At 39.9% G+C, this 13,226-nt stretch overlaps 1 protein-coding gene across 4 annotated transcripts in view; it reads left to right on the top strand.

Moving 5' to 3' along the window:
• The window catches only part of RSPRY1 (ring finger and SPRY domain containing 1), a 41,776-nt gene that overhangs the window by 4,993 nt on the left and 23,557 nt on the right, over positions 1 to 13,226 (top strand). For 3 of the 4 annotated variants that reach the window (XM_025889119.2, XM_073880259.1, XM_025889270.2), the window contains one exon: positions 7,927 to 8,431. In XM_025889119.2, coding sequence (XP_025744904.1) covers positions 8,082 to 8,431 — 350 coding nt within the window. In that variant the 5' untranslated portion in view covers positions 7,927 to 8,081. Of the gene's footprint in view, positions 1 to 2,064; positions 2,085 to 7,926; positions 8,432 to 13,226 lie in introns of those variants that run through there. The other variant, XM_073880260.1, reaches the window with a different exon arrangement.

Here is a 13,226-nt window from a genome sequence, read left to right as displayed (position 1 = left end):
TTTCCTTTTTTGCGATTATTTGCTTCTGGAAATTCCTTACTTTATCCCAGCCCTAAATTTTATTTCTTACTACATTTTTTGGATGCTAAAAGGATGTGTCTTTTTTCATTTGTACTGTTTCAGGTTAGGGCTGTATTCTGTAATTTGTTCTGCTAAAAAATCTCACCTGACCACAAACGCTACTGCTACTGAGTTAAAAGCCTCTTAACATTTTAGGAGAAGCTTTTTCAAGATACTCTTTCTGTACCAGATCAACCATAAAAATTAACTACTTTCCCCCACAACATGTTTTTTCTTTCTCTTTCTTTCTTTCTTCCTTTATTTTTATTTTATTTTATTTTTTTAAGATTTACTTAGAGCAAGAGCCAGCATGAGTTGGAGGTGGGGGAGGTAGGCAGAGGGAGAAGCAGACTCCCCGCTGAGCAGGGAGCCCGATCCCAGGTCCTGGGATCATGACCTGAGCTGAAGGCAGACGTTTAACCGGCTGAGACACCCAGGTGCCCCAAAGACATACTTTCTTAAACTAACCTCTGTACATAGAAGGATCAGAATCCCCCAGTGCTTTTCTCAGACAATGTGAAGGTTAGTTATAATCCCAGGGATAACAGTACCGTCTGGCTTAAACCCCAAGTGGCAGTGCCACTGCAGATAGTTTTGCACACCTGGGTGACATGTAAAAATATCTTATTACCAGAACTGCTTTTCCTTTTGGAGGAAAAGTGAAGTTAAAACCAAATATTTCACAATCTTCCCCTCTCGCACCCCCCCCACCAACCAGAGAATATCAGATGCCTTAGCGTCTAGAGACAAAAACACCCTTGTTAAAATGTCTTCAGGTGGTTTCTGTTTCAACTCGCGAGTATACTCTTGACATATAATACACTTTTCTTACCCACTTATTGTACTACCAATAATCACTTGTTGACTTCCCAAGTTTTCCCAACTTAAACACAATCTTCAGCCAAAAAAAAAATTATGGTCTTTGTGGTGTCCTGTAGAATATTTTAAAAGCAAATATATTTATGGGTAGATTTACCTTGATAGGGTTTGCATTACATAGGTGTATGCATTGGACAAAACTTGGCACATAGATGCTTAAGATTTGTATATTGCATTATATGTAAATTTAACCTCTAAAAATGTATTGAGGGTGCCCGGGTGGCTCAGTTGGTTAAGCGACTGCCTTCGGCTCAGGTCATGATCCTGGAGTCCCAGGATTGAGCCCCGCATCAGGCTCCCTGCTGAGCAGAGAGTCTGCTTCTCCCTCTGACCCTCCCCCCTCTCATGTGCTCTCTCTCTCTCTCTCTCATTCTCTCTCTTTCAAATAAATAAATAAATAATCTTAATAAATAAATAAATAAATAAATAAATAAGTAAATAAAAACATATTGAAGTCCAGTTAGTGATATGCATGCTGAATGATTTAGGGGGTAGTATACTGATACCTGTAATTTACTTTGAAATGCATCAAAACCAATTAGATGGACTGATGACGGATAGAAATGGGTAGATGTGTGATAAAGCAAGTATAAGATATTGTTAGAATGTAGATGCTGGGTATATAGGTGTTCACTGTAAAATTCAGCTTTTCTCTGTGTTTGAACTTGTTCATAACAGAATACTGAGGGGGCACTAAATATGACACTGGAAGCTACCACTTGTAATACATTCACTGCCTTAGGATAAAGTCCAAAACACTTTCTAATGAAAGAAAACCATTAAAATTTCCAGTGTATTACATGTTGCTACTGTTTATGCTGTAGGATTTAGTCTTCAGGAATTGGTGAGTAGATTGGAAAAAATTACGGCATCCTGTAACACTGTTTTGGAATGATGAGGCAAAGATGACAGCAATAGTAATTTCATTCCCCAAGTTTGGTTTTTCTTCCTATGACCATTCATTTAACCAGCTTCTCCTTTCTTGGCAGCATAATCCTGAAGTCTTATTTTCAGAGAAAAGAAAGTATTCTTAATGCCACTGAGCTGTATTATGATTGAATGCAAGCAAATATTTGAAGAGATGAATCACTGGTTCCTGGACCATTGTCAGACAGGGTTAGACCAGTTGGCCAGATGTCTCTGTGGTGAGCTGTTTATGATGGTAGAGGTCTATGTGTTGAGTACCAGAGCTCACCACTTTAACATTAAACTTACTGAGAGGCCCAGTTTGATTTTTTTTTTTCCTTTCAAAGCAGCTTTAAAGTAGATAAAATGTAAAAATCGAATAAACCACAAGTGATATAGAAGTGGAAAAAATAGTCTTCACTTTCTTTTGTAAAAGGAAATGCTTGATTAAAATTATGCTCTTGCAGCAAAATGGCTATGAACAGTATAATGATTTACAAAGCATTACCATTTAGATGGTAAAAAGTGTCTCTACTAAGCAATGGCATCCAGCGGTATCATTATAATCAGTTGATGATTGCTACAATCACAGATCTAATCGTTGTGTCTATTTAAATTATGTGACTAGCTTTTTGGGGGGGTTCTTTTGAGACTCGACCAATCTAATGCTAAGTAGTCTTCAAAGTTATGGGGAAGTATATAGCTATTTGAGATGTTTTGCCTTTACATAATCTCTGTTCTTACTCATTTTCCATTCCATTCAGCCTGTCAACAGTTGAATGACATTACCCATTAGCAGGGTACCCATAAGCAGGTTATGATGCTTCGTAGAGTGGATCTGGTGGGAAACATAGGGAGCTGTTTTATTCACTGTGTTGATATGTACTATATGTAATCATTAATGGATTTAACTGTATTCTTATGGGTTTTTTTGGCTGCCCTCTCCAAAAGACTATGTTCAAAGATAGTCTTAGTTCATTTTTCTGGAAAGGGAGATTAACATTTTTGACCCCAGATGAATCACTCTGTAGTGTTTCCGTTTGTCCCTTCATTCCGTCTGTAGGTCCTGCCTATTGTGACAGGTTCTGTGTTAGATATTATAAAACAATGATTTCCAGAGCTGGCCACCATCAGAATCAACTGGAGAATTTTAAGAAAACACGTGCTTGGGCCACATCCTAGAAATTTTGATTCTGGCGATTTGGAGTGGAACCAGGAATTTGCATTTTTAGAAGTACCTAAGCAATTCTAATACCCATCGCCTTCAGGATGATTAAGCTACAATCCCTTCCAAGGTTCTTTGTCTAAAAGTATAGATAAGTAAAAATTATTTTAGTACAGAGTAGATGAGAACTATAAAAGATAACTTCTTTAATTATCGTAATGTTCTTAAATCAGGTCTTATTCCAGAGTCCCCACATCCCAGATTATTTACTCATTTTATAATAACATTTTGCATTTTGGATCCAATGCGTTAGGCTCCATGCCACATATTTGACATGCTCTTTTACATTTAATCCTCACTGTAGTACTGTGTAATAACTATTATTATCTCCATGTTTTGTTTTGTTAAGATTTTATTCATTTATTTGACAGAAAGAGAGAGAGCGAGAGCAGGAACACAAGCAGGGGGAGTGGGAGAGGGAGAAGCAGGCTTCCTGGAGAGCAGGGAGCCCGATGCAGAGCTCGATCCCAGGACCCTGGGATCATGACCTGAGCCGAAGGCAGCCGCTTAACCGACTGAGCCACCCAGGCGCCCCTGTCTCCATGTTTTAAAGTGTGTCAAGAGCCAGGGTAATTAGACTGTGCAGCTGTAAATATTGCAGGGCTGGGACCTGAGCCCAGTCTGTCGAACTGCAAACCCATGCTCTGCTGGAGGAGGCCTCTGGCGTCCTGCAGAAGATCTGTAGGCTGAGTGTTACTGTCTTTAAACAATGGTCCTTCGGAAGAGGACCACATAACGCTTTTTGGAATGAGATAAAACAAAGCTGTATAAAGTATAATTGTTTAGTTTCATTACCCAGGCTTTTGCCTAAAGTATTCACAATTTGTTCTCTGAGAAAGGTACCAAGAGTGACGAAGATTTCCAGATGAAAAGCTATACATTCTTTGGCACTGAATGAATCTAAAAGATTATACGCTTTGTTCATTAATATGCCCTGCCTTTAGCTGTAACCCTTGATTCTCTGTATGTCCATTTCAGGAGGTTTTTAAAGATACCAGCTCTTACTTTTTTCTTGTATGTTTCATAGACTTTCCTTTGAATGCCTCACAGCTCCTCCCACCTAGTTAAGTCTTCCTTACACCTGGTCTTTACAGTTAGTCCTTAAAAGAGAAAGTCTTTGGTTTTAAAATATTTGAAAACTTTTTTTTTTTACTTCATTTTGTTCTATGACAAATTTTGTGGTTGGCATCTTTTTCTGGGCCATTTAGGGAAAATGACTCTTAGAAGAAACTGACCTGAACTACACTTGAATTCAGTATGGAAATAGAAAAAAAAAAAAAAAGGCCACATCATTCTTGTCATCTTCCTCCAAATTCAGTCAGATTTTAAAAAATACCTGTATGTATTAGATATCTTCCATTTACTTTGGAACTGTACTAAAAGGAAATCTGCATAGATTAATTCTTTATCCAGTTTAGCAAAAAAAAATTTTTTTTTTGATAAAATGAAGTTTAAGACTCTGAGATTCAACAAACTTTTTTTAAACCCACTGCTTTTCTCACAAGCATTCCCAACATTTCTTGTTAATCTAAATAGCTTTACAAGTGTTGGTATTAAACTGTAAGGATCCTGTGTTCTCTCCCCTCTAACATTTTTTTTAAAGATTTTATTTATTTATTTATTTATTTGAGAGAATGAGAGAGAGAGAGCATGAGAGGGGGGAGGGTCAGAGGGAGAAGCAGACTCCCTGCTCAGCAGGGATCCTGATGCTGGGCTTGATCCTGGGACTCCAGGATCATGACCTGAGCTGAAGGCAGTCGCTTAACCAACTGAGCCACCCAGGTGCCCTCTCCCCTCTAACATTTTGTTTTCTGGGACTTAATCTCACCTTGACGTTCTCAAATCATTACCAATTTTTTCTTTTTTTTTTTTTAAGATTTTATTTATTTGAGAGAGAGAAAATGAGAGAAAGAGAGAGCATGGGGGGGGAACGCAGGGGACACCCTTATGAGCAGGGAGCCCAAGGTGGGACTCGATCCTGGGACTCCAGGATCATGACCTGAGCCAAAGGCAGTCACTTAACCAACTGAGCCACCCAGGTGCCCTGTTACCGATTTTTTCTAATATCGGATTGGTCTCCCTTCCTTAGGTATACATACCTTCCCCAATTTAATGTGTCTGGTTGGACTGAATCTACTATTTGCATGTCATGCCTGTCCCAACTTCCATACTGATCGTGTGGAAAGGCTCAGAAGCTTTAGAGAATCCAGTAGAATTCCCTCTGCTCTAGTAACCTTGACACCACAGAGCAGTTTAGGGTGAGAAGGCACTTGGCCAGGAGATGATGCATTCCCAAATAGAGTTCCCTTGTATTGAATCCTGGACCACTCCTCTACCATCCCCAAGGTATTAGTTGGTTTAGACACAGATTTTTATGGCATAGTAAGAAACTATGACAATCCAGAGTATAGATTTCAAATCAGTCTTAACTGGGATGAGGAGTGGTTTTAGATATTCTGGTACAGAAAGATGTGTTGTTTAAGTGGAAAAAAGTGAACCACAGAACAATGGTTATGGCATTGTCCTAGTTAAGTTTAAAAAAAGTTTTGTGAGTATATAATAATGGGTATGGAAACAGATACATGAAGCTTTTAGCAGGGGTTACCTCTGGGAAAGGGAATGGGCTATGAAGAAAGCTTTTCTTCTCAGAAGAGAGGGTTTCACTTTTCTGTAGACTGTATACAGCATTTGGGTCTGAAAATGAACGCGCATCCATTTTTTGTTTTAAAAAGTTAACAGGTAGGGGCGCCTGGGTGGCTTAGTCATTAAGCGTCTGCCATGGGCTCAGGTCATGATCCCAGGGTCCTGGGATTTGAGTCCCAGCCGCATTAGGCTCCCTGCTCAGCAGGAAGTCTGCTTCTCCCTCTCCCACTCCCTCTGCTTGTGTTCCCTCTCTCGCTGTCTCTCTCTCCCTGTCAAATAAATAAATAATATTTAAAAAAATAAAAAGTTAACAGATAAAGTTTTAATATAGTACTTTGGGATTTCAAGGGAGTGCACTAGTGGTATATCAGCTGGGCAAACCTGCCAGAAAACCTTGGATTCTTTACCCCTCATTGTTCCAACCGTGCCCTCTCCGAACATTCTGTGAGAAGGACAGGAACATCACTTAACTGTTATATTTTGGTCTTTCTCAGAAAGCAGCATAATTTATAAGATCAATTGAAGTTTACACCAGGGACCCTCTTAAAAGCATTGTTTCTGATTTCTGTCATCTGTCCTTTTAAGCATTGAAATCTCTTGGTTACCTGCCCTCTGTGGGGGAATTGTCTCCCACGGTCCCTGCAGTAATGGGAATGGTATAACTTCAACTCTTTGCCAGTTTAGATTGTGTCCTCTTTTAAAAAGCTGTTTCCAGCTGAATCCTTGCCTCATGCTCCTACCTATACTCTAGTCACATCCTTTTAAGCCTAACCTCCAAATTTTAAAGACCACCTGACTGTTTTGGGGGAACCAACAACACCTATGGTATGACTTGGTTCAGACATTGCTGTCTTGGTAGTCTGGAGGGAGATCATGTCTGTTGCCTCTCTTCTCTCTTCCCATCCCCCTCCTGCCCTTCCTTTTCTTGTCTTGCCCCATCTCTATACAGATTAGATTAGATTATTATATGTATGTGTAAAGACTTTCCATCTCCACCTGTCTCCTTTTCTTCAGTTTTCCTCCATGAGCAGTAATTAAACTGGGCAAATATTTAGAACTTGCTGCAAATCTGTCCCAATAATGGAAGTAACTTCTCTTGCTTCTAATTCCATTGAATTACACATTTATCTCTATTCCTGAGTGGGTACTCAGTATATGCAGATTTAATTATAAATAACCAAATGTTGAGTGGAGAGTGCATACTAATCTCTATTCCTTGTGTCTCTTTGCGCCCCTATGGGCCCTATCTCCAGGTCTTGGCGTGATTTTTTGCTTTCTGTTACCAACCCCACCCTGTCCATTTTCTTCTTCCAGATCCTCCTTTCTAAACCTAACCAGATTTTCTCGTTAATGAAGAACAGGTTCTATCATTAGGTTTTTTGCTGATGAACATACTGTATGGGATGAGAATGGCCCTCCATGAATTCCATCCAAATCACAGGCTTTGTCCATCTTTGTTCTCCCAGTGCCACCATGATGGGGGCACAAGGTGCTTAGTATTTTTGGACAAAGATAATTGGTGCATCCTTCTTTGTAACTTGGTAGCAGACATGGCCTACAACAAACTGATCATTGTGGAAATGTAACCTTGTGATACATTTTTGCCTCTCCCCAAACAGGGTTGCTTACAGAGCAGAAAAGCTTTGTAAATGCTTCTGTGATTTCTGTAAATTCTCGAGTCCCTCCAAATGGGAAATCTGTGCAGTTTGGTGATTGCATTCCAAGTGAAACACTCTACCTTTTATTCTTCTAGATAGTGGGTGCTATCACATTTGTATCATAACTTCTTAAGCAAGAAACATCTGTAATTAGATAGTCTATTTGAAACATATTAACTTTTCTCATACATTTAAATTTAAAACGGAGACAGTTTATTTTTTTTTGAATCCACAAAAGGAGCGCTTGAAACAACTGCACACATTCTTCTAATGTATTTCTGTATGGGCAAAACCACACATATGGTTAAAAAAAAATCAGTGGTCACTCCTGTTTACATGGGTATGGTTTAGCAATCAACTTTATAATATAATAAAAAGGAATTCTTAATTGTCAGTTTTCTTATGCAAAGGTACCTCTTTGTGTTGGAAACCTATGAAAATAACCAAAGATGATTTGCCCTTGTGATCCTAATGCTTACAAAACCAAACTAAGAAAGTTTTGAGTAATTAAGTGACCAAGAACCTTGGATTCATTTTTCCTTTCTTCTGTTTTAGAACTGCCACTGGATGATCCGGATTCCCTGTAATTGATAATGTTGGAGATCAGTTCTGCAACTTTCTGCCACATTCAGTTGTTAAAAACAAATAGAATGCAAGTTCCTCGACTCCAGATTATGAAAACAGTACTTGGAAAACTGAAAACTATCTAAATGATTGTCTTTGGTTGGGCCGTGTTCTTAGTGAGCAGAAGCCTTGGCCAGGGTCTGCTGTTGACTCTTGAGGAGCACATAGCCCACTTCCTGGGGACTAGAGGTGCCACAGCTACCATGGGTAATTCCTGTATCTGCCGAGACGACAGCGGAGCAGAAGACAGTGTTGACAACCAGCAGCAGCAGGCCGAGAACAGTGCAGTACCAACTGCTGACACGAGGAGCCAACCCCGGGATCCTGTTCGGCCACCAAGGAGGGGCCGAGGACCCCATGAGCCAAGGAGAAAGAAACAAAATGTAGACGGGCTAGTGCTGGACACACTAGCAGTCATACGGACTCTTGTAGATAAGTAAGTATATGACCCCCTAGTCACGCCCTATGCGATGAAAAATGTTCTAGAGGAACCATCACTTTTGAGTCCTTCACTTTATTAGAAGATATTCACCAAGCCATGAGCTTATAAGGCAAGGGAGAATATTTTATTTCTCCTCCGATGGCAGAGTAAATTATAAGGTTTGATGTTTTTACTTGCTACATCTACTCCTATCTGGAAATGTCTAAACATTTCGATAGCAGAAAACACTAATTAAAGCTACAGTCTTTATTAGGGCATGTAGTAAACATGGAGTGAGTTTGTGTTGCAAGCTGCAGTAGGAAATAGTTTCATGAGGACCAACTCTTATTCTGCTTACCTATCTATGCCACTGACCAGAGATTCAAGAGCATGGCTCTTGCACTTTCTGTGGGCAACGGAAGGACCTGGGTCAAGGAGAGTATTCATCCTCCTCCCTCATTTGGCCACCTCCGATCCATTTGGGAAGCTTGTAAATTGAAACTGCAGGGCTCACCTGTACCTTTTTTGTTTCTCCCCTGCTTTGTCTAACTGTAAGTGTGAAATCCCAGATTGAATAACAAGTGAAATGGGAGAATGTGGTTCAAGTTGAAAAAATATTTTGATTTAACCGTGCAGTTCAGTAGTTAGGAGCAAAAGTTTTAGAACCATGATGGACCAAGTTTCAGATTTTGGCCCAGCTCCTTAACTAGCTACATGACAATGGGTGAGTTATTTCCCTAAGCCTCAGATTCCTCATCTGTAAGAGGGAAATACCTTTCTTACACGGATTATCATGAGATAATATATATAAAGCATCTAGCATAGTGCCTTGCACATTCCAGTTGTGGGTTTTTTTTTTAAGTTATATGTGGATTCTTTTTGCTTCAGCCTCTGCTAGTAAATTTAAGTGTCCAACTATTTGATCATCACATTTATAAAAATCCAGTTTTGTTTAATTCCTCAAAATTGTAGCATTAAGCAAGTTATACCTATGCATATTATTCTGAGGTGACTTTTTTCCCCCTCATAGAAATAAATTTGTTTTGCACATTTTCTATTTGCTGTAAAACATGCTGGGGAAAGGTGGCTCTTAGAAATATTCTCTATAACCATGGGGGGTGGGAGGGAGGGGGTGGCTGGGTGATAGACATTGGGGAGGGTATGTGCTATGGTGAGTGCTGTGAATTGTGCAAGACTGTTGAATCACAGATCTGTACCTCTGAAACAAATAATGCAATATATGTTAAGAAAAAAAAGAAGAAGAAGATAGCAGGAGGGGAAGAATGAAGGGGGGGAATCAGAGGGGGAGATGAACCATGAGAGATGATAGACTCTGAAAAACAAACTGAGGGTTCTAGAGGGGAGGGGGGTGGGGGGATGGGTTAGCCTGGTGATGGGTATTAAAGAGGTCACGTTCTGCGTGGAGCACTGGGTATTATGCACAAACAATCATGGAACACTACATTAAAAACTAATGATGTAATGTATGGTGATTAACATAACAAAAAATTAAAAAAGGAAGAAATATTCTCCATAACCAATTCAGAAAGGCCTTCCTAAGTTTATTAAACCAGCCTTTGAAGTAGTTCTGGTATCTGAACTAATTTAATGTTCCTATTTTTGTAGAAAATATTTATTGAATATAAATCTATGCCATTTTCATCCCTCAGACCCAGGCAAGGGGCTAGAAGCTGTTATTTAGATTCTTCATGGTGACATTCAAAACATACTATAAAATTATAATGAGAAGTTGCCCTTCCTAAGTAAGGAAGTAAACCGCAAGCAGTGTTTTTAAGCCCACTGGAAAAGCAGGTACAGAATAGGCTTTGCCATATTTTTTAAAAAGAGTGATTAAGAGTGTGTGGGAGCAAGGTAGGAGTTTTATCTGCAAGCTTTTAGAAAATGTTACAGAATTATAAATGAACTTGTTGATGAAGCGTATAATTCACTTACATGAAGCAAGCAGCGTACATTTGAGTAATAGGGTCACTTTTATCTTAAACCTGCTTATACCGAATTATAGCTATAACTTCTGAGAATGAACAAACAGGGCAGATGGAGAGCAAATGTGACAGGACCTGTTAGTAAATCTAATGGCAATCTAATGGCAAAACAGGACTCAGTTACAAACCTAGTCACTGTAGCTTGTTTTTCAGAAGCTACTGAAGGAGAAGAATTTCATAACCTATAAAGTTGATAAGGCTGTTAAAACTAACCGTTCGGCAGGACAGATGGACTTAGTACAAGTTTACGTGAAAGGGTGTATGCAGATGTTGCAGTTAGAGAGTGATCGATCGTGATTGTTGTCCTCTTTCTGCTTGTTATTTAGGAAAGGGTAACATTGCTCTGAGAAGAGAGCAGTTTCTTTCTTTCTTTCTTTCTTTCTTTTTAAGATTCTATTTATTTATTTGACAGAGAGAGAGAGACAGCGAGAGAGGGAACACAAGCAGAGGGAGTGGGAGAGGGAGAAGCAGGCTTCCTGCCGAGCAGGGAGCCCACTGTGGGCTCGATCCCAGGAACCTGGGACCATGACCTGAGCTGAAGGCAGACACTTAACAATCAAGCCACCCATGCGCCCCAGGAGAGCAGTTTCTAAAGCTAGAGTGAGAGAGCTGCTATAGGAAACACACTTTAGGGGCGCCTGGGTGGCTCAGTTGTTGGGCGTCTGCCTTCGGTTCAGGTCATGATCCCGGGGTCCTGGGATCGAGCACCACATCGGGCTCCCTGCTCAGCCAGGAGCCTGCTTCTCCCTCTCCCACTCCCCCTGCTTGTGTTCCCTCTCTCACTGTGTCTCTCTCTGTCAAATATAATCTTTAAAAAAAAAAAGGAAACACACTTATTTTAAAATCATTTTGAAGTTCTGTTATTTGCATTTTTTTGGTAGAGACTTTATCCTCAGATTGTCAATGGTATTAATGTTATTCTCATGGTTTGGAACTATAATTTACAGAGTCCTGATGGAAGTTTTTTCTTCACTCTGTGTGTTCTGTCTCCCTCTTTGTCACACTGTCTTTCTGCCTCTCTCTCTTCCTGTCACTTTCACTGTCATCCCCATCCACCTTCAGGCTATGACTGAACCTAAAATTGGTGGTTCCGAGTTCCCATATCACTGTGAGAAGCCCAAGTCCTGCTTGCATGGCTTTCTTTGCCTTTTCTGTCACTGGAGACTTGCAGCTTGATACCAATTATAGCTCTGATGATCATAACTTTTTCAACTTCTTGAATTGAGCAGGCAACCCTGTCCAAGCTGCACAGGTGGGGTTTTGGTCCCCATTACCTACCACACAGGCTTGTGGCTCCTGGTCACCTCTGTCTAGTTCCAGACAGTGAGCCCCGGTGTCCTACGGCTTTAGCTCCTGCCTTCCACTAGGAATTTCTGCTCCACTTCAGTTCCACAAAGAAATTTATCTTGTTTTTTGAATGTAAGGATGTGGGTGTCCTTTTAGTGAATCTGTGTAGAATTGAGGTCCTCATAGTCCTTACTGGTCACTGACTTTGCCATATTTTTATTATTTTTCCCTTTTTCCCTAACCCCATTGTCCCCTTTGCCACCCACTATCCAAATATCAGTGGGTAGCCATTCTTGTGATGTTCTTCCAATCTGCCTGCCGTATATTTATTTATGTCTGTATAGGAAGTTTATGTTAGTGTTTTGTGTGTGATTTTAACAACTTATATAAGTGGGGTGCCTGGGTGACTCAGTTGGTTAAGCGTCTGCCTTCAGCTCAGGTCATGATCCCAGGGTCCTGGGATCGAGTCCCCCACTGTGCTCCCTCCTCAGCAGGGAGCCTGCTTCTCCCTCTCCCTCTGCCACTCCCCTTTCTTGTGCTCTTTCTCTGTCTCTCTCTCTCTGTCAAATAAATAAATTTTAAAAAAATTTATATAAGTGATACAGTTGTATAAATCTTGTTTTTAACTTCTCTCAACATTATGTTTGAGACCTATGTTACTGTATGTAAAGCTACAACTGCTTCTCACTCCTGCAGAGTATATCTTTGTGTGCCTGAAAGTACTATATTTTGTTATCCTGTAATCTGGTGATGGTCACTTAGATTAATTCCAAATTTTTGTTCCTACAAATGGCACTGCAGCAAATAATTTCATATGCATCTGTTACCTGTGTAATAGTTTATCTAGCATTGTTGGGTACATTTAATTTCATTATCGCTAGATTGCTCTCCAGAAGTACTTGTAATCAGTCAGTTACATCATTTAAGACAAATCTTTTAAATGAGAATTTTCCCTTGTTACGGAAAGGTACAGGATATGTCAAATAAACAATACTTAATAAGTACCTGAAATGAACTTAATAATTCCCATATCACAAGATTATCCTGAGGATTAAATGATTGAAGACAATAGTTTTTGCAGTTTCTTCTTAGTAAAAGAGCCACAATATGTAAGTAAATGTGAATATATTCCCTAAGCAATTAGATTTACCATTATTTGATGGAGAGTATTTCATTCATTATTGAAGTTCCCCTAAAGCTCCTCCTCAAGATTCCGGGGATCACAGATTGAAAACCCACTGAATTAAGGTATATAATGCCATTTTAAGAGCATTGTCTAGAATTTTTTTTAAAGACTTAATTATGGGATGCCTGGGTGGCTCAGTCAGTTAAGCACGTCTGCCTTCGGCTCAGGTCATGATCCCAGGGTCCTGGGATGGAGTCCCACATCGGGCTCCCTGCTCAGCGGGAAGCCTGCTTCTCCCTCTGCCTGCTGTTCCACCTGCTTGTGCACTTGGCACACACCCTCTCTGTCTGACAAATAAATAAAATCTTTTTTAAAAAATAACTTTTTAAAAATT

The sequence above is a fragment of the Callorhinus ursinus genome, unplaced genomic scaffold, assembly GCF_003265705.2.
Source record: "Callorhinus ursinus isolate GAN/ISIS: 27379988/994484 unplaced genomic scaffold, GSC_fseal_2.0 scaffold37, whole genome shotgun sequence".
NCBI lineage: Eukaryota > Metazoa > Chordata > Mammalia > Carnivora > Otariidae > Callorhinus > Callorhinus ursinus.
The sequence above is the reverse complement of the archived record's forward strand: the minus strand, read 5'-3'. Positions and strand labels throughout refer to the sequence as shown.